Below are 27533 nucleotides of genomic sequence, written 5' to 3' on the forward strand. Positions count from 1 at the left end.
GTAATTTTTTTACTTTTGAATGTTCAAATTTAGTTCTAAAATTTGATATTAATAAAAACGTGTTGTTTATTTCTTCATATCAGTGATTACTCCCAAGAAGATTCGTAAGAAGTTAATAGAAAGATTTAGAATAAATAAGCTGCATTGAATGGAGTATATTTAATGAAAAAGTAGATTTAGAATAAAACAAGTAGCATCAAATAAAAATTTTATATGTTAATTATCTTAAAAATATTAAATGTATATAGTGTTTTTTATTTAATAATTAAGTAGATTTATAAAAATAAAAAATTAAAAAGATTAATGATAATGACAAAGACAACGAGGTGGCCAGTAATTTGTCCAATGATATTAGCAAAAGGTTTAGTTCGACGACGTGAACGAGCAAAAGAAGGTAATCCCGAATGTTATAGCGAAGCCACCTTGGCACTGTATATGTGCTGAGGAAGGTATAAATCGTGAAAAAAAGTTTTATCAGTTTACCTTTGTTGATAAAATAAGAAGGCAACCCATTGTTAACAGTTGAAGTTTTATTTAATAAATTCAAAAATTTATAGTAACAGTAAAACGATGTTAAATTAGAGGGAGATCCTTTAAGATGGGTACAAGTTAAACAGAAAGAAACAAGTTTGATTCTGCACAGTGCTTGTTCTGCTGTCTATTTGCAACTTTACTCTATGAAACCCCACTGTTGTTGCGCCTCTGCTCCGACAGCAGATCTGCTACCTCAGGAGCTCTCATTTTTGTCACCAACCACCATAGCCACTGGCAAGGCCAGCCATAAAAGACTGCTTACTTAGGTCAGGAGTCTTTTTCACTGCCATATCACACTTCTCATTTTAAGTTCTTTTTTCTAATAATGTTGTTATTATTAATTTAATTAATAAATAAAAAATATTTTATTAAAACATTTAAAGAGGAGTACCAATAGCTATTTTAGACTTGTTTGTAATAAACTGGAGTGTAAGATTTTAAAAAGAAAAAATTGGGTGAAGTATTAGAGTGAAATTTTTATTTGAGTTCAGTATCTTGTAAAAAGAAAAATAACTGCTTTAATACAGTGAAACTGGAGGTAAATCACAAGTAATTAGTACTTAGTAGTTGAATCGAGATAAATGTTTGCATTTTTTTTTATTTTAATCTCTTTTAATTTCTACAATTTAATTATTTTTCTACTATTAGTAAAAATATTTTTTTTACCCATTTAAGTACTTAAAAATGATTTTTTTACCCATAGTTTTTTAATAACGTTTTAAGATATTTTTTTATTCTTTTAATTGAGCAAAACTTTATAAGTTTTAAACCACCGTTAATGATGTGACAACTATTTAACAATACAATTTTGAATGTATTTAAAAACAATTTATAATTAAGCATTTATTTAATAATTTGTCATAAACTAAACAAGAGAAGTTGAAAACTAAAAATAACTTATTTTAATAAGTTATAGCAAAAATATTAAAATAAATTAAAAATAACTCAAATTTATTCGTAAACTCTTTAAGCCAAATCTTTTATATACTGCAGATGAGACAACTTTTTGGATGTGATCCATATATATGATGGTAAAGTAATTTGTTATCGTCACCCTTTCATAAGAAATTATTGACGTGACAGAGAACATTTTTGGAGACCTAATTGGATAAACTTAATTGTTTAAAGGCTTGAATTATAATATAAGCAAACTACAGAAATGAAAAATGCCAACGAAACACCACATGGCAGTTCTGAAATCAGGTAATAGCGCTGCGTATCGAACTAAAACTTCATTAATTTAGAAGAGAAGTCACTACAACTTGGAACATCGAAAGTTCAGGAAATATCTGACACGTTCATTAGGTTCGTGAGACTTATCCATCAAGTCACCATCATACTTGCATAGGAAACAAATCTCCAATAATGAAACCCTTACGTGGAACTTACACTCGATTTCCACCATATACTGTATATATATATATATATATATATATATAAAAGATGTTGCGGAAGCATATTATGTATGTAAATATCATGTTCTTACAGAAAAATATATATACGTCAATTCGTACATGATACAACCAAGGGTGTTATCATAAGAAATGAGAGGAACGAGCGACAACATGGATGATGTGTTCTTATATAATTTTATTGTAGGAATATAATTTGCCTATGTATGTATACATATGACCATTATTGGATCAGAGAAAACGAGGAAAAAGGATATTATCATTCATCTTTAGAAGGCAAAAAAGAAATTATAGGACATTTGCGAATAAAGAAGCAATACACCTTACACTAATGGAAAAATTGCAGAAGAGAGGTCTTCGATTAACTATACCAATTTTTTTACATTGTTAACAGTGGTCACATTTAAAAAGAACAGAACACTATGCTCTCATCCTTTAAACTGCCATTCACGACGGCACATGGGGCAATGCGCTTGTGATGTCTGAGAATTCACCCATTTCAGGATACAGTGCAAATGAAATGCGTGATTGCATGCACCCCAAACTGCAAGAGGTAGAAAAATCTGTTAGACTAATTACTGATATAAATATTTACAAGATATTGCAATTTGATAAGTTAGTCAGTTAGGCTTTTCTTTTTCTTTTTTTGAAAACTTCTCAATTCTGTGGGAATTCCTTCAGACTCTTGGGTATGCATAAATTTTTTTAAATAGTCACACCATGCATGCCAGTGACAATAGCATCTTTGCAGTAGTTCAACCCATTCAAATCAGGGGAACTAGAAAATTTTAAACTTAAGTATCAGTGTAAATGTGAAACTACAAATGATGTTTGGAGGTATATTAGCGTAACGACATTCAGGAAAATTGGAAAATTCTAACACACTAGTATTGTAATCTCAATCATCCTCCCAGTAAGAGGACAGAGTTATTCATTGCCCTACATATAAAGACCCCAAAGAGCAATAAAAGGGAACCCCTTTTCAGAAACCTACAAACTGATCAACAAAGATTGAAAACTTCATCCACTCCACATTGATTGTTAGTAGAATAAGATCCACGTTGTGTAGTAAACTAACAACTAAAAATCTGTTGTGTTTCCCTTACAACCCCAATCACTGCCGGAATTCATTTAATTAATAGAAGCGAATATGTGAAAAATGAAATCACAAGCATTTACTCATTGTACACTTGAGAGCATAGAATTCCAAAAATACAAAATATAACAACAATGATGAAAGATTCCATATAATGTTATTTGTAGCTTACTCAGAGGGCAGTCATCCCCTGGGAGTTTGCAGTCAGGACAACATCCATCAAAGGCCATCCTACAAATCCCACATGTTTCATCCTGGGCATCCCATGTCCATGAAGCAACAGCATGCCATCTATATTTGACAAAAGGGAAGGAGGAAATTCAGAATGTGTTTGATTTAGTAGCAAAGCAACCTAAACAGATACAAACTAGGAAGGCTGAAAATTTGGAAACAAAACTACATTAAATTTGCTTGGAAAAACAGAAATTTGGCAGCAACTGTAAGTGCAATGCAGCTCAATTCCACACCAGTCAATATTCCTTCCATAGCATAAATGTCAGCAGAAAATTATTTTCCACCAACTTTTGTCCACTGCTCCCAACAAGTACCACCAACAGAGAATCAAAACCTTTCCATTTCACTTATTTTTCACTCTAATTTTCCACCTTTCACAACCAAGCAATTGAAATGCACCATACCCTTACTGCAGAAACACAACTGAATATACCCCCACATCACAAAAGTAATAGAATGTTTTGATTCAGGTTTGAATGAGCATAAATCTATGTTGACTTCAACACTACTAATTATAGTTTTTACATGTTTATAGATTCCACTACGTGTTTCCAAACATACACTAAGCTAAAGAGGAGTCCCCAGTCTCCACACTCAGCCCAACCATAAATTTGAAAGAAAAATTAAGCAGAACAAGTTCATCATTGCATTAAAGTTATGTTGAAAATGAAAAGGAAAAGGAGAACATACTCTTTGAGAAGATCAGCAAATATCCAGAGAGAGAATTTTGGTCAAGAAAAACATAATCTTTTTGTCTTCTGTAAATACCCAACAATTGATACATTGACAAATACTAGGCTGAAAGTAAAAGCATGAAAATTCAAAAAACATACAACAATCCGAAGTAAAGACGCAAACATGTAAGATGCAAAAATTAGAAGAACAAAAAAGGGTAAAAAGATGGAAGGGGAAATGAAGAAGAATGGAAAATTGAGAAGGATACGCAGGATCTTCACTTTCATCTCAGTAACAGCAACAGCAATCGAAGATGAGGGTAGGGTTTATCCGATTGCGAATTGGAGACGAAAATTTGAAATGGAGAGAAGAGAGGAGGGGGGGGGGGTAATTCTATATACAATGCATCTTCGATCAACGTGCACTGCGCCAGTGTATAGCTGATTGATAACCGTTGGATCAAATTGACTTTCATCCATGATTTGTAGGTTTCAATCGTGTGAGAATTCCAGTTGGGTCACTTTGATAAAAATTGGAGATACATATTCATAAACTTTATTCATAAGTTATATTATCATACTTATTTTTATAATATGTATTTAAAAGTATATAAATTTATGTATAATTTTTTTTATTAAAAATGATAAGATATTATAGAACTTCTTTGTTAAAAAAATATTACAGAATTTAATGAATGAATAATGTTAGATGTTATAAATTTTAATTATTTTTTAATAATGTATCTTTTCATACACACTTAAGAAATACTAATTATTACATGTAAATCAAAACTAGTATGTTATGCCTTCGTTGCACACTTTTACAGGGCTAAAATTGAATTACAAATATTTATAGGTATAAAATATATTAAATTAGAAAACTTTAAATTAAATAAAAATATTATAAAAATATATATTTATAACAATACAATAAATTATTTACTTTTATTTAAAAGATATTGTCATGGATGTTGTCCATGAATTTCGAATCATACTATATTATGTTATTGAAGTTATATATGTTTATTATTGCACGGGAACAAATATCTATATACAGATATTTATAATAATTAATATTTTTAAAGTTAACTATCAGAATATAAATTTATTTATTTTATATCTATAAAATATTTTATTAATTGAATAGAAAAAAATATTTTGTTGATTTAGTTCGATTTATATTTTATATCTTAAAAAAATAAAGATTCATTTCATTATACTCATTCTTTAATTATGAAAAAATTATAAAAGTTACTGATATTTATGTCAGGGCTTTTACATATATTTGTATATAATATTTTATTCAAAATTGATAAAATATATTTGAAAAATAAAAAATTATTTTTTAAAAATCATAAATTTATCATTTATTTTAAATTATAATAAAAATTTATTATAAAAATATTATCAAATATAATATTATTAAATAAAATTATAAAATGAAAAATTTATCTTTTATATTTTTTTAATATTTTAATTAAAAATTAGTAATAAAATATTTAACTATATAACAGTTAATAGATAAAAAAAACCTTTTCTAATTAAATAATTAAAACCACAATAATTAGTTTAAAATAAAAATAAAAAATAGTTAAATTTTAAATCTGATTAACACAAATGTATTATTTTATTGTTGTCATAAGAATTTTAAAAAATATATAATAAATGATTCTAAATAACTAAAAAAAATTATATACTAATTAATATAAATACAACAAAAATCATTTCCTTATCAAATATGAAATATATTATTGCAAATATTAATTTTTTTTCACTTATATTTTTATTTACAATAACTAATATTTATGGATTACATCTCTAAGACTTTTGGATAATTCGTGATGATTACTTTTAACAATTATAAGATTTATCTATATGACTAGATTTATGTTATCAGTTTTTTTTTTATTTTAATTTGGATGAAATTAAATAGATAGGAAATTGGTTCTTCAATGCATGCAAGAAATGAGTGTGAACTCTTTGGGTTTGTAGTTGCACATTAAGTGTACCCTACTCCTAAGAGAGTTCTAGTTGAAGTAATAAATCACATGTTGTATCTTATATTATTAGTAATTGGCTCATGAGCAGGTGAAAAAGATTTGAGTCCACTTGCATTGTTATGCCAATACATGTTATGGTTATATTATTCAAGTGATACTTACTAATATCATAAGTTTTTAAAAATTTTGAGTATGTGTAAATAAGAAAATGGAACCTCATGAGTAATTATTAGTAATAAGAGTATGATATGTATTTGTATAAACCATTGTCTATCAGGTGTATGAAGAATCAAGATCCATGTTTGTGACTGCATGTCAGTTTAAAATATATTAAAAAAAAGTTTCTCAATACTCAAGAATGATAGTGATATCCATAAACCAGGTTAAATAATCCTATGTACTCATGTGAAAAAAAATAAATAAATTTCATTTGGTCCAAAACTTTTAATAGCAATCGATATACTTTACACGTCAAGTTATCTACAGTAAAGGGATAGGAAATAGTAGGATTGTTGGTCTGTCTCATTACAATACCTTCTTATCTTTAGTATCACAAAATCCACATGCTTCTGAAGAAATCGTCAATTCGTGTTTGGTTAAATTTCTTTGTACTAGAATTGCATTAAGCAACAGACGCCACATAAATACCACTACTTTTCTCGGTGCACCAACCTTCCAAATTTTGCGTAATGCCTGCACTAGACATAACTCTAAACCGTTGTCTGCAATGAAGTAATTATGAATGTAGCAATAAGCGAATTAAACATTGTAGTCTTTATTACTATCACACTTCTACATCAACATGTCATTCACATTTTTCCTTAGCCTCTTATCTTCCATAGTCTCCCACAACTACTGTTGTAAATCTTCCTTCTATGCAAACAATTTCCTTCTCTAAGAAAATTTTCATACCCATTGACCCCTCTCAAATCATCCATTCTCCACCACTTGCACCTCCTTATTTGTCGCTACAGAAAATAACCTTAGGTATGAATTCGCCAACGCAATATTTCTCACCCATTTATTCTTCCAAAAACTAAAGGAACAACCATCATGAAGATCCTCGTGTGACATTAGAATCTATCCATTCATTGGCTTCCTTACAAACCCATACCACGTCTCTCCATCAATTTGAAGCATTGTGAGTCACCTTCAAAGAAGCTAACATATCAGTATATGATTCATACCATGCTCGTAGCACATTAAACCACAATGAGTTTGAAAACTTCAATAAACTCCAAACTCATTTACCCAACAAGCTCCAATTAAACTATTCCACATTTTTCACCTCCAAATTGCCCTCATTCTTTGACATGCATACTTTTTATCATTTAACCCAAGTTATTTTTTATAATTCCTTCATGCCACTTCAAAGAAACCTATGTTGAATCTTCAGTACTTCCTTAATGACACCTGATGACATTCTCTAAAATGGTAAAAAATATATATATTGAAAGACTATTTAGAACAACATTAAGTAATGTTACTCTGCCCTCAATGAAATATTTGTTTAACCTCCATCAATAATTCATGGATATGGATTTTGTATTTAGGCTTATTTATATCAGATTAAAATTCAATTGATTTACTAATTTTTAATCAATTGATAGTTTTATGTTTTAAATAAAAAAATAATTTAATAAATATAAAATAAGATTTTTGTAAATATACATACTAATTGTTACATGTATTACTTAGTTAAATATATTTTAATTTTTTAATACATATTTTTATAACAAAGATATTAAATTAATAAAATTTTTTAAATAATGAAAAATAAGGTAATTAATAATTTTTTTTCATTTTAATATTTTATTGTTAAAATTTTCACCTTTCTAAACAATCAATTTTAATAAATTTTTATTACATATAATTTATAACCAATGATTTATTTCTATTTATAACATGTCCACCAACATAAAATTTTAATATATAATTAATTTTAATAAATTTTTTTAAATACAATCCAAAAGTGATGTATTTTTTTAATTTTTAAGATTTCATGATCATTAGATAGTTTGTAAGAATTAAATTCAATTAATTATAATCAATTTTATAGTTGTTATTTTACTAATTTAGAAACTATAAATTAATTATAATTTATGTTTATATATAATAAGGTTCTTTTAATATAAATGTGTAAAATATTAAATGTTGATTTTTAGTGAATTTTACATAAATTTATAGATATAAATAGATTATTTCTTCAAAACAGTTTCATAAAAAGATAATTGTAAATAGTCATTTAAATATAATAATTAATAAATATAAATAAAAAATAAAAGTAAAAACTAAAGATTAAATTGTAAATGATGAAATTTTATAAATATTTTCTTAATCTTAATAACTATTAGCTTTTTTTAAAAATGGATAGAGTATTAAATAGTTGTATATAATAATTTTTACATGCACACGTAGATAGATGATTGCTGGATTAAAATAATTTTGTCAAAAAAATTTAAAATTTAAAAATAAAAATATTATCATTCTATTAATTTATATGTAATATATAATTAAATATTTTATAAATTTTTTTTCTTGTATATTTTATTTGTTTTTATCATATTAGTTCTCATTATTATTTTTAATTTCCAAATGAATTTTTATAATTTTTATGAATTAAGTTTAATCAATTGTCATTATTTTTTTATTTTTTTGATAATTTTATGAATATCAATAGTTAAAAAATTTATATAAAAATTATTTAAAATATATGATATTAATTATAATATTCTTTTATAAGTTTTTAAAAATTTTATGAATTAAGTGTGGCCAATTTTAATTATATTTTTTTAAAAAAATTAGGTTTTTTAAAATATCAATAGTTATGTAATAAAGTATCTTAATTTTATCTTTAAAAGAATTTCAATTTTTTATTGTTATAAATTACTAAGAAGAGTGATTATAATAGTTTAAGGATTTATGAGTTAGTTACACCGAAAATATATGACCTGTAATAACATACATAAAAATCTAATATTTCTGTCATTATACAATTTTTGTAAAGGAAGAAAATCTGTTCATAATTTTTTTTTTTTAATTTTGGTATAAAAAACATTAGACACAATTGTATTATAAAGATATAACAGTAAATGACAAGCAATATATATATATATATATATAATCTAATTAATTGTTATCAAATGTACTTATGGCTCATCATTAATGTAAGATATTTACAAAATTTTCAAAGTTCTATCCAACTTTTCTATATGATCATCATTCATAAAAGACGAGAGTTTTATCTATAATTATACTTATATTATATTATATTTCAATAATATTTAGTTTATACATATAATATATTATTCTATATACAACACAGATAATCTATCAGTCAAAACATAATTTACCTGTGCTGTAATACAGATCATAGAGATCACATACTAGTTCATAATAGATGTTACAGTTGTATTGCAAGTAAAAAATATGATTTAATGGGTTCAAGTTGAGCATTGAACAATCATAGGGGTTTCCAACTAACCCTTTTATCCCAGTTAACGGTATCCCAACTGTGATATACACCATCATTTCTTGCTGACCAGTAGATGCGCTGATGGTCTCCATCTATGTTAGGATTATATAGATCAAAACTAGCAGACAGTGGCTTCCAGAACATTACACAATGTTTGACTTCAAAGTTGGTTAATTTAGTGTAAGGTTCTCCTGGTTTCAACATGTATTGGTCTTCTTGAAAGCTGCTAACAAAGTATAGTTGTTCTGAGCCTGGAGACAAGTCATTCACAATGGAAAGGAAGAGTATGTTGATTTTGATACTTGAATCATTGCCACGTTGAAAAGGGTTAGATTGAGAGATACTGAGAGAATCAGCAATGGTTGAGCTATTGGAACACACTACAAAAAGAAGCCAGAAAATGGATATATGGATTGTAGTATTCATTTTGTTGGCGAGTTTTTTCATCATCGTTTCGTGTTGATTCTTTTTAGGTTCTCTCCCACATAACATTCTCTTTTCTTCACTTCATTTCTTATATAGCTAATATTTTTTAATAATCATTAAATTTTGTCGTGATAATTATTAGCCATTATTATATTGGATCATTGGTATGATTTCATTCTCTTTATTATAATTAATGACAATTATAATCATATCACTATTAGCTTTCAGAGTAGTAAATATTACCACGCTGTTTTTTTTTACAATTAATTTTCTTTACACACCCATATCTATGTTCATATTAAATAATTAAATGATATTTATATTTATTTCTATTTGCATAAGGTGTTCATTTCTATTTGTGTAAGGTTATTAGTAAATAAATTTTAGTAATTTAATACTTTGTTTATTAAGATTAATAACTGTCATGGTGATTACTAATATTACCTTATTGTCTGTAAATTTAGAAATTATACATTGATAAAATAGGTTATCGCTTAAATTTTTAGGTAGTGTACAAATATAAAATTATGTACTTAAGACAATGCATTAGAGAATGAAAATAACTTTTTAAGACTTTATTAAGAGGACTAAAATTAGAAAATAGATATGTAACAAATTTAAATGGCAATATATACATTATTTTATTTAAATTTGGACATGTAAATTTTTCTTGTACTTTTATAAAGTAAAACAAAAAAATTGACTTTTAAAGTAAAGTATGAGATGAATGTCTTCAAATTCTCACTTTAATGTATGCTTTTATTTTATTTAATTAATTTACTTTAATTAGCATAACGATTTATACTAGCAATATATAAATTAGTTTATCATTCGTATATTATAAAATCATAAGATACTAATTTAGCTATACTATGTAGTAGTTTGTGCAATTTAAATTATACTTTAATTTCTCTTAAAATTAAATATTTTATTAATGTTTCTTATTTTAAAATCAAAATAATTTTTTTAAAATTCATATAGTTATTAATAATAGTGAGTCATAAATTATTCTATCATTCATATATTATATAATTATAAAATTATATTTTTATTCTATTTTTTTAAAAAAGATTTAATTATGTTTTTAATCCCTATAAATGTTGGTCATTTTGTGATAATTCTCTATAAATTTTTTTTATTAAGATTTAATCTTTATAAAGTCATAAAACTGAGATTTAGTCCTTACCGTTAATTTCTTTTATGTTAAGTGTTAAACTGACAGAAAGCCAACTTAACACTCTACATTGTTATCGCAAGATCTAATCACTACCTATCTGGCATCCTACATAATTTATTTTTTATTTTTATATAAAATTAATATTTCCAATAAGTTCATAATTATATTTTGTATATTTATAAATAAGTCCTATTTTTTTATATCTTTTTTTCTCTCCCACCCCTCCCCTTCCCCTCCAGTAACTCCACCACAACCCCTTCCCTTCTTCTCCCCCTTTCCACACCTTTACCTCTTCCTTCACCTCCTCCTCTTTTCCTACCCAACACCCATCATGAATTGATAGGGCTTTGGAAAAGGAGGCTTCTCCCTGTGATAACCCCTTGGTACAGAGCACAAAGAAGGTAAAAACGAAGGCGAACGACGAGGATGGTTTCACTATAATAATGAGGATATGGACAATAACAATGCTAATCATGCTACCCCCAAAAGACCTACAAAATCTTATATGGAAAGTCTTTTATCTTTTGAGGGAAGGAAAGTTTTTACTGACTTTAATACTCTCATCAAAGAGATGAAGTGCATTGAGGATGATTTTTATAAGGAAGATATCTTGAATGGTGATATAAAAGAACTGGATCCTTGCCCTATGATTCCTGTTACTCAAGAGGAATTTGAAGAATGGTGCTCTCCTTAGAGGAATTCCTTGGTGATTAATGTTATTGGCAAGAGGGTCACATATAGAATGCAAGATAATAATGTGCAACGTGAATAGGCAAAAACGGGGACAATTTGACTGGTAGATTTAACTCAGGACTTCTTCCTCATTTAGTTTTCTGTGAAAGATGATTATACACAAGCTTTGTTTGAAGGTCCATGGCTGATTGTGGATCATTACATTGTGGTTCAAAGATGGAGGCCTTTCTTCACTATTACTACAAAGCAAACTCGAAAGATTGCGGTGTGGATTCGTATCACAGGTCTTCCTATTAAACTTTTCAATGATAGGTTTCTATGTCTAGTTGGCAGTAAGCTTGGTACGATGCTTAAAATTGATAAGCTTATTTCAATTCAAACTCGTGGCAAATTCGCACGAATTTGTGTGGAGATTGATTTGCATAAAAAAACTGGTGTCTCAGATTAATGTAGGAAAAATTAGTCTTTTGGTCCCGTAACTCTAGGATACAATTCACTTTCGTCCTGTATCTTTTATTTTGTTCAATTTAGTCCTTTAAGTTTTGTTTTTTCTCAAGTTAGTCTTTTCTGTGACAACCGTTAGAGAACTTAATAGAAGCATCCTATGTGGCACTAACAGTGTTTATTTAATCCTAACTGAAAATTTTTATTTGAAAATTAATTTAAAAAATGTTATATTAGGTGTCTTCTTCTTCCATATGAGGTAGGGCATATGAATTAGGGTTCTACGTCTCTTGGAAACAGCAAAACAAAGGCTAGAACTTTGGTGGACTCATAATATCTGACGACAACATTTGCTCGAAGAGGGGTTGACCATCTATTTTGTTACTGTGGTGTGAAGAGTGTTTATCGTGTAGCAACTACAACAAAAAATATGGGAAGGAGTTTTTAGGGATGTATAAACTGAGGTAATTTTGTATGAATAAATAACTGAGTTTTATATTTATGTATAAATAAGCTTAACTGATTTGTGTTACTAATCTATTGTATCATTTTTCAGTTTGGTGAGAGTTGTGAGTTTTTCAAGTGAAGGGAAGATGATGAAGTTAAAGATAATGAAATTGTTGTATTTAGGCAAAGGAGAAGAATTGTTCATCTTCAGAACTTATTAAAAATGAGCAAGAAAATATTTAAAATTTTAAGTTATATTTTAAGTATTAGTGTGTTTATTAATGTATTAGTAGTAATGTTATTGTTTTCTACATTGTTTAGCAAAAAATCACTGTTGTTTAGGGATGTAATTTTGTAAATGCACTATGAAAGAGTACTTTTATTAAGTCATGGTCCTGTTGTTGTGTTATTGCTTTTTATGGATTCTTCTATCTTTAATGGAATAATATTTTTAGCATATATATTATCTTGAAATATGAATATGACAATAAGAAATTTTCACTGAGACTGATAAAAAATGATTAACATATATTGTTATGACATTAATAAAAGAATAGGGACAAAATACAAGCCCCATAGAATATACTTTCCAACCAAACTGCACAAAACGTAAAGAAAAAGGCAAAAAAATACATTGTACCTACATAATACATTTAGCTGTATTGACGCCTTCAAGTACTGATAAGTCTGTAATTAGGCACTCTTTTACAGCTCATATATTCATATTTGACCTTTATTTTATTTGAATTTTACACTAATTTATATATTAATTGTGCAGTTTGGTATAAAGAGGCCGCAAGTGAGTGCTTCAAGCCCATGCACGGTCGTGCTTCAAGCCCATGCACGGTCGTGCTTAAGGCCTTGCACGACCGCGTTCATCTGCAAGAAGCCTATTTATGAAGAGTTTTTAGGGTTTTCAAATACTATAAAAGGGAAGATCTCAGGCATCGTAGAAGAACCATTTTTACATCTTGGCTTTGGCTCTAGAATACATCTGATCTTGTCTCTCTTGCACGGGATCCTTGGCACATGCTTGGCGACACTTGAAACTTCAAGCGATCGTACTTGAAGACCGGGAACACATCTCATACTCTAGTTTGCTATTTCTTGTTCCACTTCAATCATGTTATCTACTTCAAAAATTTCTTCTGCTACTTGTTCTCCACCACCATCTCTCTAACTTGTACCCCATCAATATTCATAGGATATTCAAGTAATGGAATATCTATATATATCTCAGCTTGTGAAACTGCATGTACTACATCCAGCTCCACTTTTTCATAACACTTAAACACTGTGGCCATCTTCATAGATCATTTATCATCTTTTAGTTCCTTCAATCTAACATCAAGACCTTTTCCACCAATCTTACACCACATACTATCAACTACATCATATCTCAATTCATGTACCCCATCCAAACACTCAAAATAATTCCAAAAATCTTCTTCATAATCCCAAATACTTGTTTGACCTCCAATATACTTATCTTTCGTGACTTTTCAAACTTTCCACCATGGTAAACTTCTACGCAAAATTTATCCTCCTCTTACGACCCAAAAAAGGTAATAACAACAAAACCTGAATTTTAAAAAGTTAAAATCTTTCAAATATTCAATAATGTCCTAACTCCTATAACCTCATAAAACACAAACAAAATAATATACCCAACACATGCAGAGAATAAATTTCAGAAATAGAAACATACTTTATAACCTTGATGTTCGATTCTACTTCAAATTTTTAACTTTTTTCCAATGAGAAACTCTAATAAACCTTGATAATTTTTCAATATTTTGCTTTGCGAACTGATTTTTTGATTTCAATCTCTCAAATTCCCTCTATAACACAATGACCATTTCTCTCCTTCCCTGAATTGTGTTTCACGTAACTACAATTTCCACGTGGAATGACTTCAAATTCAGGTTTTCATTTATAGGTCCAGGTAGGATAACATAAACGTCATTAGTGCTACATATGATGCTTCTATTATGTTCTCTAACAGTTGTCACAGAAAGGACTAACGTGGGGAAAAAACAAAAATTAGATGACTAAATTGAACAAAAAAGACTTAGAAGACTAAAGTGAATTTTATCCTACGGTTAAGGGACGAAAAGTGTAATTTTTCCATTAATGTATTAGGCCATATTCTCAAACTTGAATATGAAGGCCGACATTTTATATGTTTTACATGTGGCAAGTACGGTTATAAGCAATACAATTGTCTAGATGGACATTCCAATAAGCTCCACGAGCAGAGGAATAAACAAACTTCTGGTTCCATGGAGGTTGATGATGCTGTGGCGCAAGACAAGGTCATAGAAGCTAACCTTAATCGGGCAAGATCGAGTGCAATGACGAAGGAGAAAAATATGGAATGCCCAGATTCAGCTAAGCAATATGGCCCATGGATGTTGGTGAAACAGAATAAAAAATCTATGAAGATTTGGGACTCTGTTAGAAGTAAGAAAGTGCAACCAAATATGGTTACTAAATATACTCAACAAGATTCTGCAACTAAGCCACGAGTTATAGAATCTCAACTTGATGGGGAGACAATTAATAACGTATCCTCAAATATTCGAAATGACAATTCTATCCCATCTTCAATGCGCTAATAAGTGGCCATCATACGCAATTCTACAGGAGGTAAAAATCCTCACAATCAACGTAAGAAAAATACTACTTTACACCCACTTGCCAATAAAAAAGAATTGGTGATGTCTCTTATAAAGACAAAAGGATACCAAGTGGGCCTCACCTTGGCCCAGTAAGCACAAGCTTTACATCTGCATGTATGAAATAAAAACATCCTATACGTGAACAGTGCAATTGTGATTTAGTGTTTCCTAGTCTTCAACAAGTGGTGTCATATTTTAATAGTGGTTCGTCCTTGAATGCTGACATGTCATCTCGAGCTTATTTACCAAATGAACAAACTCTAGCTTTTGCTAACTTGCTATGCCAACACCTTGACCCAGGAGTTGTTTCAGTAGTTAAACCTGCAAAAGGGCAGAAGATGGTTGATAATAGCCCAATTGTGCATAAGGTGATTACACTCGACTCTTGAATCATGTTTCTTAGGAATATAGTGAGCTAGAAATGCAATGGGTCTTACAATATTATTACCAAGATATTAGCTACGCAACTTCAGAAACTAATGGAAGGGTGTAGTTTTGTTCCTCATCGTCAGACTAAGGATAACATTATTATTACTCAAAAGGTGGTCCATTTAATGAAGTTCAAAAAAGGTAAATCTGGCTAAATGGAAATTAAAATTGATCTCAAAAAGGCATATGATAGATTGAATTGGAGCTTCATCAAAGACACTCTATCTGTCATAAGTCTTCCTCAAAATTTTATCAGCTTGGAATAGGAGTGTATATCTACTCCAACAATGCAAGTACTTTGGAATAGTGAAGCCTTTAAAACAATTTAAGCCTTCTCGAGGTATCCGCCAAGGTGATCCTTTGTCCCCGTATATTTTCGTATTATGTATGGAATGATTGTTCTATCTGATTGATATTGCCGCGAGTCACAAGCTTTGGAAACCAATTAAGGTTTCTAAAAGCAACCCTTCAGTAGCAACGCAAAGATGAATTGCCTCAAATATCATACGTGTGTTCACTTTTGTTCATAATAGGAGTCACGCGCAGCTTGTTTTGCTGGAATCCTCTCTGGAACGATCACTTTTTTTTACAAAAGTAGCAACGCGCAGCTTGTTTTGCCCTTTGGTCATGCGCGTGATCACTTTTCTCAGCAATAATGATCATGCGCAACTTATTCCTTCTATTCAGACTTGCGCGTGTTCACTTTACTTAAAAATAGTGATCACGTGCGACTTGTTCCTCCTACCCCAGTTCTGGAACAATCACTATTGTTTGTAATAGTGATAACGTAGAGCCTTTCTACTTGGGCATGGTTATTATTGTTGGAAAAAGTGTTAATGCAAGGTTAACTTCTGAACTTAAGCTCTAGAATGATCACTTTCTTCAGAAATAGTAATAATGCACAAGTTAGCTTCTTTATTCTTGCTCTGTGTCCAAAATTACTACTTTCTTTTACTTTTTCTTCTTCAATCCTTATCCTCAAGACTCTTAGCTTAGAATCTCCTGCAAAACTAACAAAATTACATCAGAATTCTATCAAATTCACATTATTTGAATTACTAAAGACAACAATTTACATTATTGAACATTTATATATTTTTGTGCAGTTTTTTTTTTCTAAATTACATTTTCTATCAAAAATAACCTAGAAAACTACTTAAAAATCTAGTAAAATCTGCATTTATCAGTTTTCAATTTTTTATAATTTTTTTAAGTTGAGTCTGATTTGCTGAATATTGTTGTGGGATTGCATTTGGGTCCTTTGTTATTAGATAATTGTAATTGGCCTTATAGTTATAATTAAGGACAAAATTTTGACCATTTAGTTTATTCTAATCAGAACCTATAAATAAAATACTAAGGTTTTAAATTACAGATGTGCGATTAGACACTTTGAGTTTTTAAGATTTGGCTAAAATAAAAATTCTTATTTTTACTTTCTCTTGAATTCTCTCATTCTCTTCTCATTCTTGCATTGGTTAAATGCTTCAATGGAAGGCTAAACCTCCCGTTCAATCTGTAGAATCCAAATGCTGTACATCTGATATGAGTTCTGAGCCAAATTGTTCCATGTTTGTTCCCTTTTTCTCTCTCAAATTTGTGTATTGCGATTGTGATTAATTTTTCTATGGTTAGAATTCAAATTAGGATTCAATTGATATTCTAATTTGATAATTAATTTGGGTTAGGTTAAATGATAATTAGATTTAATCCGTGATCTAGTTCAATTAAGTTATTCGATTGAATTAATAATTGAATTAAGTAAACGTTCAAACTCAAATTAAAATATTTAGATACTGTGATAATCGAGATTACACACATTTGGTATTTTGTGAATTGATATTTCTTAATTTATTTTTACTTAAATTTAATTTGTTTGAATTTAATTTAATTAATTTGTAATTTTTAAACCCCCAAAATTTACTCGCATTTTTAAAGTTGAGCTTTAAGATGCAAATCCTTAGAGAAACTTAGTTGTTTTTATAGTGTCTCAACATCATCTATCATCAGGATACATGCAAATGCTTGAGAAAGTATTTGTCGTCCCAAGAATGTGGGAGGTCTAGGCCTAAGGTAGAACAATGAAGTTCCAGACTAATTGCATAGAACATTGGTGATGGTAGAACAGTGAAGTTTCGGACTACTTGTTGGTTATCTTATCGTCAAATTCTTTTTAATATGGCAATGGCTTCAGTTCCCTTGCTAGAAAAGGATAAAGTTGTGGTTGAGTATATAGATGGAGATGGAGATTAGAATTTGGAGTCTGTTCATGAGCTAATAAAGGTGTTGGATCTCCTTTTGCTAATAATGACAAGGATATTCTGATATGGGGAGGTGGTCTTCAGATGGTCACTTTTCAATTAAAAATGCTTATGAGGTGACTCGATCTTAATCTATTACTAGTCCATAACATTTATTTAATTCAATTTAGAAATGGAAAGAGCTTGAGCGTATTAGATGTCTGCTATTGAGGAATGCTCATGATAGTTTATGTTCAAATGAGTGGAGGCTTTCTAGAGGTTTAACGACAAATGCTAGTTGTCCGTTATGTGGTGTAGCTAGTGAAACTTCTCTGCACATCCTTTGAGATTGTATGTTCATTAATATAATTTGGCATAACTTATCTGATGGAGTTTTGTACGGTGATTTCTTTGATATGCAACTGAAATAGTGGCTGAATGCCAATCTGAATTATCCAAACCAAGTGTGGAATACAACGTTTGCAGTAGCTTTGGACTCAATCTGAAAGGCTAGGAATTTAACTGTGTTTAATCGAATTCAGTTTAATATTTGCCAAGTATTGTATGAGATACAAGGTCAGGTTAGCATTATTAAAAGAAAGGATGATTTTACTGCTATAACAATCTCTCTTAGTTTGACAACTGCACTTGTTATTAGTTGAGTTCAGCCAGTAAATGAAACATTAAAGCTCAATTGTGATAGAACTATCCGACTTTTTTGCCCAGATGAAGTTAAAAGAGAAACAATTTCTCCAAATAGAGTTATTTTATAACAAATGCCATGTCTGGGATAATTTAAAAGTGTGACGATACAATGTAAAGTGTTGGTAAAAAAAGTAACGACATCAGTTATGTATCGGCTCCATGTAACCCTACCCATGTGTGTTGGTATCCGTTTTGGCGACATTTATGTGCTGGGAGGCTACCTATTTTGTGTACAACGATCGATGAGATCAAACAATCAAAATAGCAACCGCATCTTTACAAGCCATGGGAATTTGATCCAGGGAACTTTTATCACCTTCACACGCCACATAAAAGTTAATATTACTATACCATCAATAATCAATTAGGAACTCAAAACAACAAACCTAGAAAAGAAAGGGAAAAAACCAAAAACAATGAAAATAAAAAAGCAAATGTAGAACACAGAGAAACGAAGGAAAAGTTTAAACAAAGCACCTGCAACATCCCATATCCTAAACGAAATTCTAGCTCCTTGAACAGACAACGACTTGTCCATTAAATTTAGTCCTTCCATTTGCAAGCTCCTCTTCTCCTGTTCATTCCCCACATACTTGATCTGAGAATAATAATTCCCATAACCCCGAAGTTAGTTAACACTAATAGTTGAATAAAATTCATTTTAAATCATTAAAATAATTAACATACGCCCACAAATTGATTTTAATTATATATACTTTTATTCAAAAGTACGAGAATTGACTTGATAAAAATCAAACACCTGCATGAACTCTTCAAAACAAATACTGATACTACTCCACATGACCCGTTTAAAAAAATTTGGTAAAGTTAGAAACTTGCTCACCACAAAAGTAGTTTTTCCAATATGGCAATCACCCAACAAACTGATCTTGAGGTTCACCAAATGGGAGTCAGAGTCATAGCCGCTATTGGTGGCTGTGTAGTGTTCGTGTAGGAACCCGTCGTCAACAGTGGCCGGCGGCGAAGAAGAATCCCGGAGGGGCAATTTCCGGTACCGAACCGGCTTCCCCACAGAGCAAACAACGAGTCTATTACATATAAACCGGAAAAAGTGGCCAACGAAGGATACCCTTTGGAGCACACCCCACCGGACGTCGACCTGAACGATTTTCCGGCAGAGCTGCGACATCTTCCTAGTGGTTTCGTGAATGATCTTGGCCATGGAGAAGTGGGTTGAGTTCTAAGACTACCTGCCGACACAGTGTCGCCAAAACGGATACCGACACACATGTGTCGGATTAGCCGATACTTAATTGTTGTATCGCCTTACAATTTTACAACACTTTTAAATTACCCCATCCACGCATTTGTTATGAAACTAACCCTATTTAGAAAAATTATTTCTCCTTTAACCCCATCTAGGCAAAAAAACCGCTATTTCCTCATCAAAACTGGGGCTATGGAGGTGTTCTCAGAGATTGGCTTGATAATTTTATCTTTGCATATTCAAAAATGATTAGAGCTTGTTCTATCTTCCAAGAAGAATTGTGGGCAATTTATTATGGAATTTGCTTAATCTTGTCATGAAATTGAGGCTGATTTTATTATTGAATCAAATTCAGTTGTAGCTTTTCAGTTTCTAAATGAAGGTTGTATCCAAATCATTCTTGTTACTCTTTAGTCAATCATATTGTTAGAATGGTGAGCATCATTCAAAGTGTGGAGTGTGTCCATATCCTCATAGAAGCTAACCAGGTGGCTTATATCTTTGCTAAGTTTGGTCTTTCATTATCAAATGGTGTTATTTGTTTTAAATCTCCACCTAGTTGAGCTATTTTTCTTTACTTTTATGTGTGTGTCAAGTAAGCTAATTGCTAGAATGTAATTTCAGTTTTACTTGAATCAAAATTTAAATTGTGAACACTAATTTTTATCTCTATTATGAATGAGAAATATGTGTGTAGTTTTAAAATTTTGGTAATTTCTGTTAGTTTCAGTTTTATATAAATGCAAACTTTTCTAAATCATTCATATTTTTTATTTATTTCAGTTAAATTTTCTTTATATATAATTTATGACCAATAATTTATTATAAAATATATTTATTATATTAAAATTATAAAAGTGTGATAAATATTTTTAATAAAAAATTAGTATTTTTAAATTATTAAATTAAATTTTAAAGACTGAAGCTCATATTCTTAAAAAAAATTATTTGATGAAAGCTTTTCCTCCCTGCTATTTTTACAAGAATACCCTGCACCCATGTGCCGAAATCGAAATTATTGAATTCTAAGTCATTGAATAACACTATGACACTCTTATTATTTCTTTTAAATAGTTCATATATAATCTATTTTAATATATGAAATTTGAAATTTTTTTTTTGAATAAAATATGTTTAGAAGTTATTTTTATCTTTATTGTATTATTTTTTCATTGAGTATTTAATTTTATAATATTTATTTCTTTTAATAGTATTAATATTTATTTAGTTTTTTTATATATTTTAAAAAAATTTATCATTTAATTTTATCTTATTTAATACAACATAACATTCATCATTAATAATAAAGATATTTACCTTTTTTCAAATTTTAAAATAATCATATAATATATTTTTAATTAAACAATTCCGGTACAATGTATGAAAAACTCAATAGCTATCATTTAATTTAAAATTGTGTTTTAAGAAATATCATTTCTATTTGAAGCCTGTTTAAAAGAGCTTATAAACCATTATAAAAAATAAAATAACTTATAAGTTGCTTTTAGCCTATTTTAATAACCTTTATATTATAACTCGTAGAAATAAATTTTATTGTTAAATTTATGGTGTAAGCTTTTGTTTTAAAAAATATTTAATAAATACCTAAATAAGTTTGTGTATCCAAACATGCATTTAAGATTCTCTTTTAGTTTTTTTTTTCTCTTTTCATCATGTATAACTCGTAAATTTACCGTACACTGTGATTTTTATTAAATTAAAAAACAATTAATTGGAAATATGTTGTATAATTATTTTAAGAATTAATAAATTTAAGTTAATGTTATAATTATTAATAAGAAATATTTTATTATGTTAAATAAAATTAAATAAGAACATAAAAGTATAATATAGAAAAAATTACTTAGCTTGAGAAAGAGAATTAAATCTCATAAGCGCTTCTGTCTAAGAAAGTTCTCAAAAGTGTGCTCGTTTAAGAATTTGTATTCATATAAATTATGTATAAGGTTGAAGATCTTTAAATTTTTTTCATAAATAAAATATAAATAATTTTTATTTCTATCATAAACGAAAATTATTGACAATTTTAGGACGCAAAATATATTTTTTTATTGAAAACTTATTTGCCATATTTGAAACAAAAAAGTTATCTAACATTTATTTTAAGTAATTAAAAGTATTAAACATTTTGCATTTAATATTATTTAACTTATACACCAAATACATAAAAAAAAGGTATGTGTTGTATTTAGTATATATTATATTAGGAAAACATTTTATCAAATTCTTAAATTGGTTTTTTAATAATTTAAATATTAATTTATTACTATATAAATAAACAGATATATTTATCCATAAGAAATAAAAAAATTAATCTTTGTAAAATATGAAGAAAAAAAAATCTGTTTAGAACCGATACAATAGTATGAAGTGTCCGAACAATGATAGGTGAGATAGGTCATTATAAAGGCAAGACCATACATAGCAAATAATGCATTCAAGATTACAACTAATTATTTGTGATTGCAGGGATGACTAGGAAGAAGGTGAAACTTGCGTATATCACTGATGATGCAACAAGGAAAGCAACATTCAAGAAGAGGAAGAAGGGTATCATTAAGAAGGTGAATGAACTCACAATTTTGTGTGGGATTCAAGCATGTGCCCTAATTCCAAGTCCTTTTGATTCCAAGACTGAGGTTTGGCCTGACCCAGAAGGAGCCAAAAATGTGATTGAGAGGTATCAGAATACACCTATGATAGATGAACGAAAGAACGTGAACCAAGAAAGATTCGTCATGCAATGGGTCGCCAAAACCCAAGACCAATTGAAGAAAAAGCGTCAAGAAAATCGTGAGAAGGAGATGACCCTTTCTATGTTCCAGTACATGCATGGAGAAACGCTGCCACAACACTTCACTGTTGAAGAACTCAAATGTCTTGACAACGTTATCGACAAGAATATGAAGGAGATTGAAAATAAGATTGCTGCCCTCACTTGATCATATGTTGTTTTACATTGTTTCTGACATCTTAATTCTAGTTAGTGTGACTTTATATTATATCTAAATAAATTATAATTAACAATATTAATTTAAAATAACATTGTTTATGAATTAAAATTTGCTAATTCGTGCTAGGTCAAATTTAAACCCTTACATGTCTTAATAACTTGTAAAATGGATTAATTAAACTATTAAATGGTCTTATATTATTTTCGTTAATATATATTAAATTTTACACAATTTTAATATTAACAGTTAGATGTTGACTTTTTTAATTAAATATTGTAAATTTAAAAACATTCTTAATTTATTAATTTTTTATAAGATATTTAGTCACAAAAATTGTGAAATTCACAAGTTGCAAAATTTGTAGATAGTTTTGGCATCAAGAACGTGCAACTTGCAGGACAATTACACATGTTAACGGTGAAATTAAGTTTCGTCATACTTTGGCAAAACCAATAGTTGGCTAACACATGACAGGTGACACAATAATCCCTTTCTTTCCCTTTTTCCTCCTTTCCTCTTTTATTCTTCTTCTTCTACTTCCCTCCAACGTCGATTCCTGTCCTCCATTTTTTCCTCTCTCAAGTTTGTATATGATGTGCAAATTTGTAGCTAAAATTTTGTCATTTTTAAACTTTATTTGAGGTATTAATTATATTATTTGTTTTTATATGTTATTTTATAATTTTATTATTATTTTAAAAATTTGAAAAATGAAAAAAAATTAATTTTGTAAATTAATGCAGGTCATTATGTGGTTGATGATTAGTGGAACAATTACAACGAAGATTAAAAAAAATTAGTAAAATTTTTGTTGTTAACTTTAAATAATTTTTCATTAATTTGTGTTTAGATTAGCATGTTTAAAAAAGAGATAAAGTTGTAAAATAATTGACTAAAATGTAATTTTGTAGATAGTTGTTAGAAAAAAAAATAATTTAATGATATTTTTAATTATATATTCGCATAATATTATTGATATGATGTTGTATAATATATTTTTTATACACTTATTTAGAGAATAACACAAAAATAGTTAACTAAAACAATTCAATAATAATAATAATAATAAGTAATATTTAGTTTAATTGTAATAAATATTTTTTACACCCATTTACTATTTATTAAATTATGATTTAAAAATTATAAATTTTGTAATGTAATAATTATATAAAAATTAATTTTATTTAATTAAATAATAATAATTTGTAGTTCATGTATATATATTATAAATATTTAAAATGTAATAAATAAAATAATTTATATGTAAGTAATAAGGGTTTTTTATTTAAATAACATAATATTATTTATATAAATTTTACTAATTAAGATGTAATAAAAAAGTTCTTATATGTTAGTAATTTAAATAATTTTAATTCAAATCTAATAGTAATATGTATATAAATTTATAAGATATTTGGTGGTATCATATTAGCAATATGGATTTTATTTAATGTAAATGTAATCATATGTAATTAAAAAAAATTTAACTTCATTATGTTAGTAATTTAAATTTTTTAATTAAAATATAATTTGAATTTTTTTGTAAATATAAAAAATATTATTTTTAAATATGTTAGTAATTTAATTTTTTTAAATATAGTCATGATTTTTATGTAAATCTAAATAAGATATTGTTTAATTATATTATTCAAATTAATGAAAGTAAATTTTTTTTTATAATTAAGTTAGTAGGTTGAATTTTTTAATAAAAAATTAATAGTAATTTGTATGTAAATAATAAAAATATTTTTTAGTATTATATTAGTAATTTTTTTTAAATTTTAATGTAATCATAATTTGTATATAATGATAAAAATTTTAATTGTGTTAGTGATTTAAATTATTTAAATTAAGATGTAATTTAAATTTGTATATATAACAAATCATTTAGTATTATGTTAATAATTTTATTTTTATTTTAAATATGGTTATGATTTGAATGTAAATCTAAATAAGATTTTGTTTAATTATATTATTAAAATTAATGAAACTAAATTTTGTATTGTAATTATGTTAGTATTTAAAATTATTTTAATGAAAAATTAATAGTAATTTGTATGTGAATATAAAAATATTTTCTGGTATTATGTTACTAATTTATTTTTTTAAATTTTAATGTAATCATAATTTCTATCTAATGACAAAAATTATTATGCTTAATTATGTTAGTAATTTAAATTATTATTTTATATATATTAGTTAAATCAGTTTTTTATTTCCTTTAAAATTCACCCTTTCATTTTCTTGATAAATTCTACCATTTTAATATATAATAATAATAATTCCACTCATCTTGCATTTTTTACAAATAAAATTTTTTAATATTTATTTTTTTGAAATAAAATTTAGAAAAATAATAATCATTCAATGATTAGTTAATTTATTTAATTGCAAATAAATTAATAATTACTAAATTCATACTTTTAAATTAAATTAATAAAATAAATTATAAAATAAATAAACTAAAACTAACTTGATAATCCTCTTAAACTCGTTCTTCTTAAATAAAAAAAATGAGGTGTAGGAATAAAATATAAAGTGTAAATAAGTAAGAAGATATATAGTATAAAAGTTTTAATTAGCAATTATGCTACATATCAGATCCTTATAAGTTATATAATTTTTATGGTAAAACTTACTTAGATTATAATACATTTAACCACTTCAGAGTTTTGTGTTGGTGCTGTCTATGGTGAAACTGTCTTTTAATTTCACCAAACATATTACAAAATTACACATATATTGACACGTATATTATGATAGTTATTTCATGATTTTAGTGGCAAAATTATTTAAAAAAAAAAAAAAATCAACATTTTTCACCTACTGTTTTGTCAAAACTATTGCTATGTGGACAAACTTGTTATAGACAGAGAAATAGTTTAAAAATAATAATAAATTAAGAATTTATTTTTAAATTTGTAATATTTAAATAAAAAAACTTAGATGTCATCTAAAATTTGATATTTATTTATATTTTAAGATAATAATATTTATTAAAATAAATTAATATAATAAAGTATATTAATTTTATTTTTTATGAAATTTGATAAAGTTGATATATTTGATAAGAACATAAAAATCGCATATTCGAGTCGTGCATGAACCATTAATTTTATATTTAATTCATATATAATATATTATACATTAATGTTAATACCTGCTTTTTTTTTTAAGTAGGGTGACATATTAGTTAGAATAACCTAAATAATATGTATAGAAATTCACTCACTGGGTATAATAATTTTTTTTACGATGAAATGTCATTGAATTTAACTATTAAATTATATGATTTCATTTTAACCATTATATATGTCAAATTTTAATAAATTATATATTTATAAATATGTAACTTTATGTTGCAAAATTATCAACCGATGAATTAAATGATCTAATAGCTTTTTTATTATATGATAAACATATTTAAATTTTTTATTATAATACAATAATATTAATTTTTTAAATTTTTTAATAAATTTTGAAAATATATAAACATATTCTTAGCAAATTTTCTAAGTTTGTTCAAATACTTGAATTTCACATTTTTAATTAAAAAATTTATCTGAGATGCCCTGATAGTATAAAAATCATATTTATCGTGTTACAATATTAATTAAACACACTTTTAAAATTATTTAACAACCTAATAATTAAAATGAATTTCATATTTTGTGACATGAATTTGAATATAAAATTTTGGGATTGAAATTAATTTGGACATGCAGCTTAAATATGTTTGATGTTACACAATAATTCTTTTAAAAACTAAAACAAATGAATAACATTTTAAACATGTCCATTTCAATGGTCTTTTTCTGAGTAGAATATTAATTTTGTCCTTAAAAGATTTAACATCGTTTATATTAGTTTTTGAAAAATGAAATTATCATTTTGTCATTTAAAATTTAAAAACTAGATTAAACTGATCCTTTGACGAGCAAAAATATATATTGCTAAATAAATATGTATAATAATAAGGCTCAAATCTGGTTCTCTTATTAAGAAGTATTTTTCTTTCATTTTATATTTAGTACTTTGGATCAATATCGAATGAAATTATAATTAAAGCAAAACAAAATTAAAATTTATAAGGAAAAGAAATAAAAGTTAGAACTTATAAGTGATATATATACAAAACAAGGGAAGAACAGGTAATTGGAGAAAATGAAAGGTGAATCATTTTAGTTTTAAAAATTAATCTGAATGGTTAAATTAAATTTAAAAGATATCATTGGATGTTCTTTTTTTTTTTTTGCAATAATTAAAAATGGAAAAATAAAATGATATTAAAATTAATAATCATAATCATAACAAATGAATATTTAAAAGGATATAAAATGAGAATCTAAATATATTTAAAAGAAATACATGAATATTAAAATTGTATATGCTATTTCTTTTACAGAAATAAGTTGAAATATTTTTTTAAAAGTTTAATATTTAAAATAATTATATTATATTATATATTTAATTATTTTTAAATATAAAACATGTGCATTGCACAGGTTACCTACAAGTTATACTTAAGGTTGATTTTTTTTTTTTTTCATTTTCTAGAGTATCTTAATAACTTATATAGAAGGAAAAAATTATAAATAATAAATAATGAAAATAAAAGAGATAAGAGATATAAAAATTGAAATAGAAAAAGTAATAAAAAATA

General features: G+C 27.1%; 2 protein-coding genes and 1 pseudogene across 5 annotated transcripts; 1 reads left to right on the top strand and 2 right to left on the bottom strand.

Annotated features, from left to right (window-relative positions):
• Nucleotides 1-2239: 2239 nt before the first annotated feature.
• LOC113873323 (anaphase-promoting complex subunit 11) lies at nt 2240-4426 on the bottom strand. Of its 4 annotated transcripts, none has more exons than XM_027511392.1 (3): nt 4404-4426; nt 3215-3333; nt 2240-2490 (listed from the first exon to the last, which is right to left on the bottom strand). In XM_027511392.1, the coding sequence occupies exons 1-3, from the start codon at nt 4424-4426 to the stop codon at nt 2375-2377; spliced, it is 258 nt and encodes an 85-aa protein (XP_027367193.1). In that variant the 3' UTR covers nt 2240-2374. The 4 variants fall into 4 exon arrangements, with proteins under 4 accessions (XP_027367193.1, XP_027367195.1, XP_027367194.1 ...); XM_027511394.1 differs by lacking the exon at nt 4404-4426 and adding an exon at nt 4222-4238; XM_027511393.1 differs by lacking the exon at nt 4404-4426 and adding an exon at nt 4222-4238 and having other exon boundaries at nt 3215-3336.
• A 14458-nt stretch (nt 4427-18884) lies between these two features.
• LOC113871592 lies at nt 18885-19850 on the bottom strand (annotated as a pseudogene).
• A 2537-nt stretch (nt 19851-22387) lies between these two features.
• LOC113873713 (agamous-like MADS-box protein AGL80) lies at nt 22388-22858 on the top strand. Its single transcript, XM_027511971.1, has one exon. The coding sequence runs from the start codon at nt 22388-22390 to the stop codon at nt 22856-22858; it is 471 nt and encodes a 156-aa protein (XP_027367772.1).
• The last annotated feature ends 4675 nt before the right edge of the window (nt 22859-27533 follow it).

The sequence above is a fragment of the Abrus precatorius genome, unplaced genomic scaffold, assembly GCF_003935025.1.
Source record: "Abrus precatorius isolate BTA unplaced genomic scaffold, Abrus_2018 Scaffold7, whole genome shotgun sequence".
In the NCBI taxonomy this organism is placed as follows: domain Eukaryota; kingdom Viridiplantae; phylum Streptophyta; class Magnoliopsida; order Fabales; family Fabaceae; genus Abrus; species Abrus precatorius.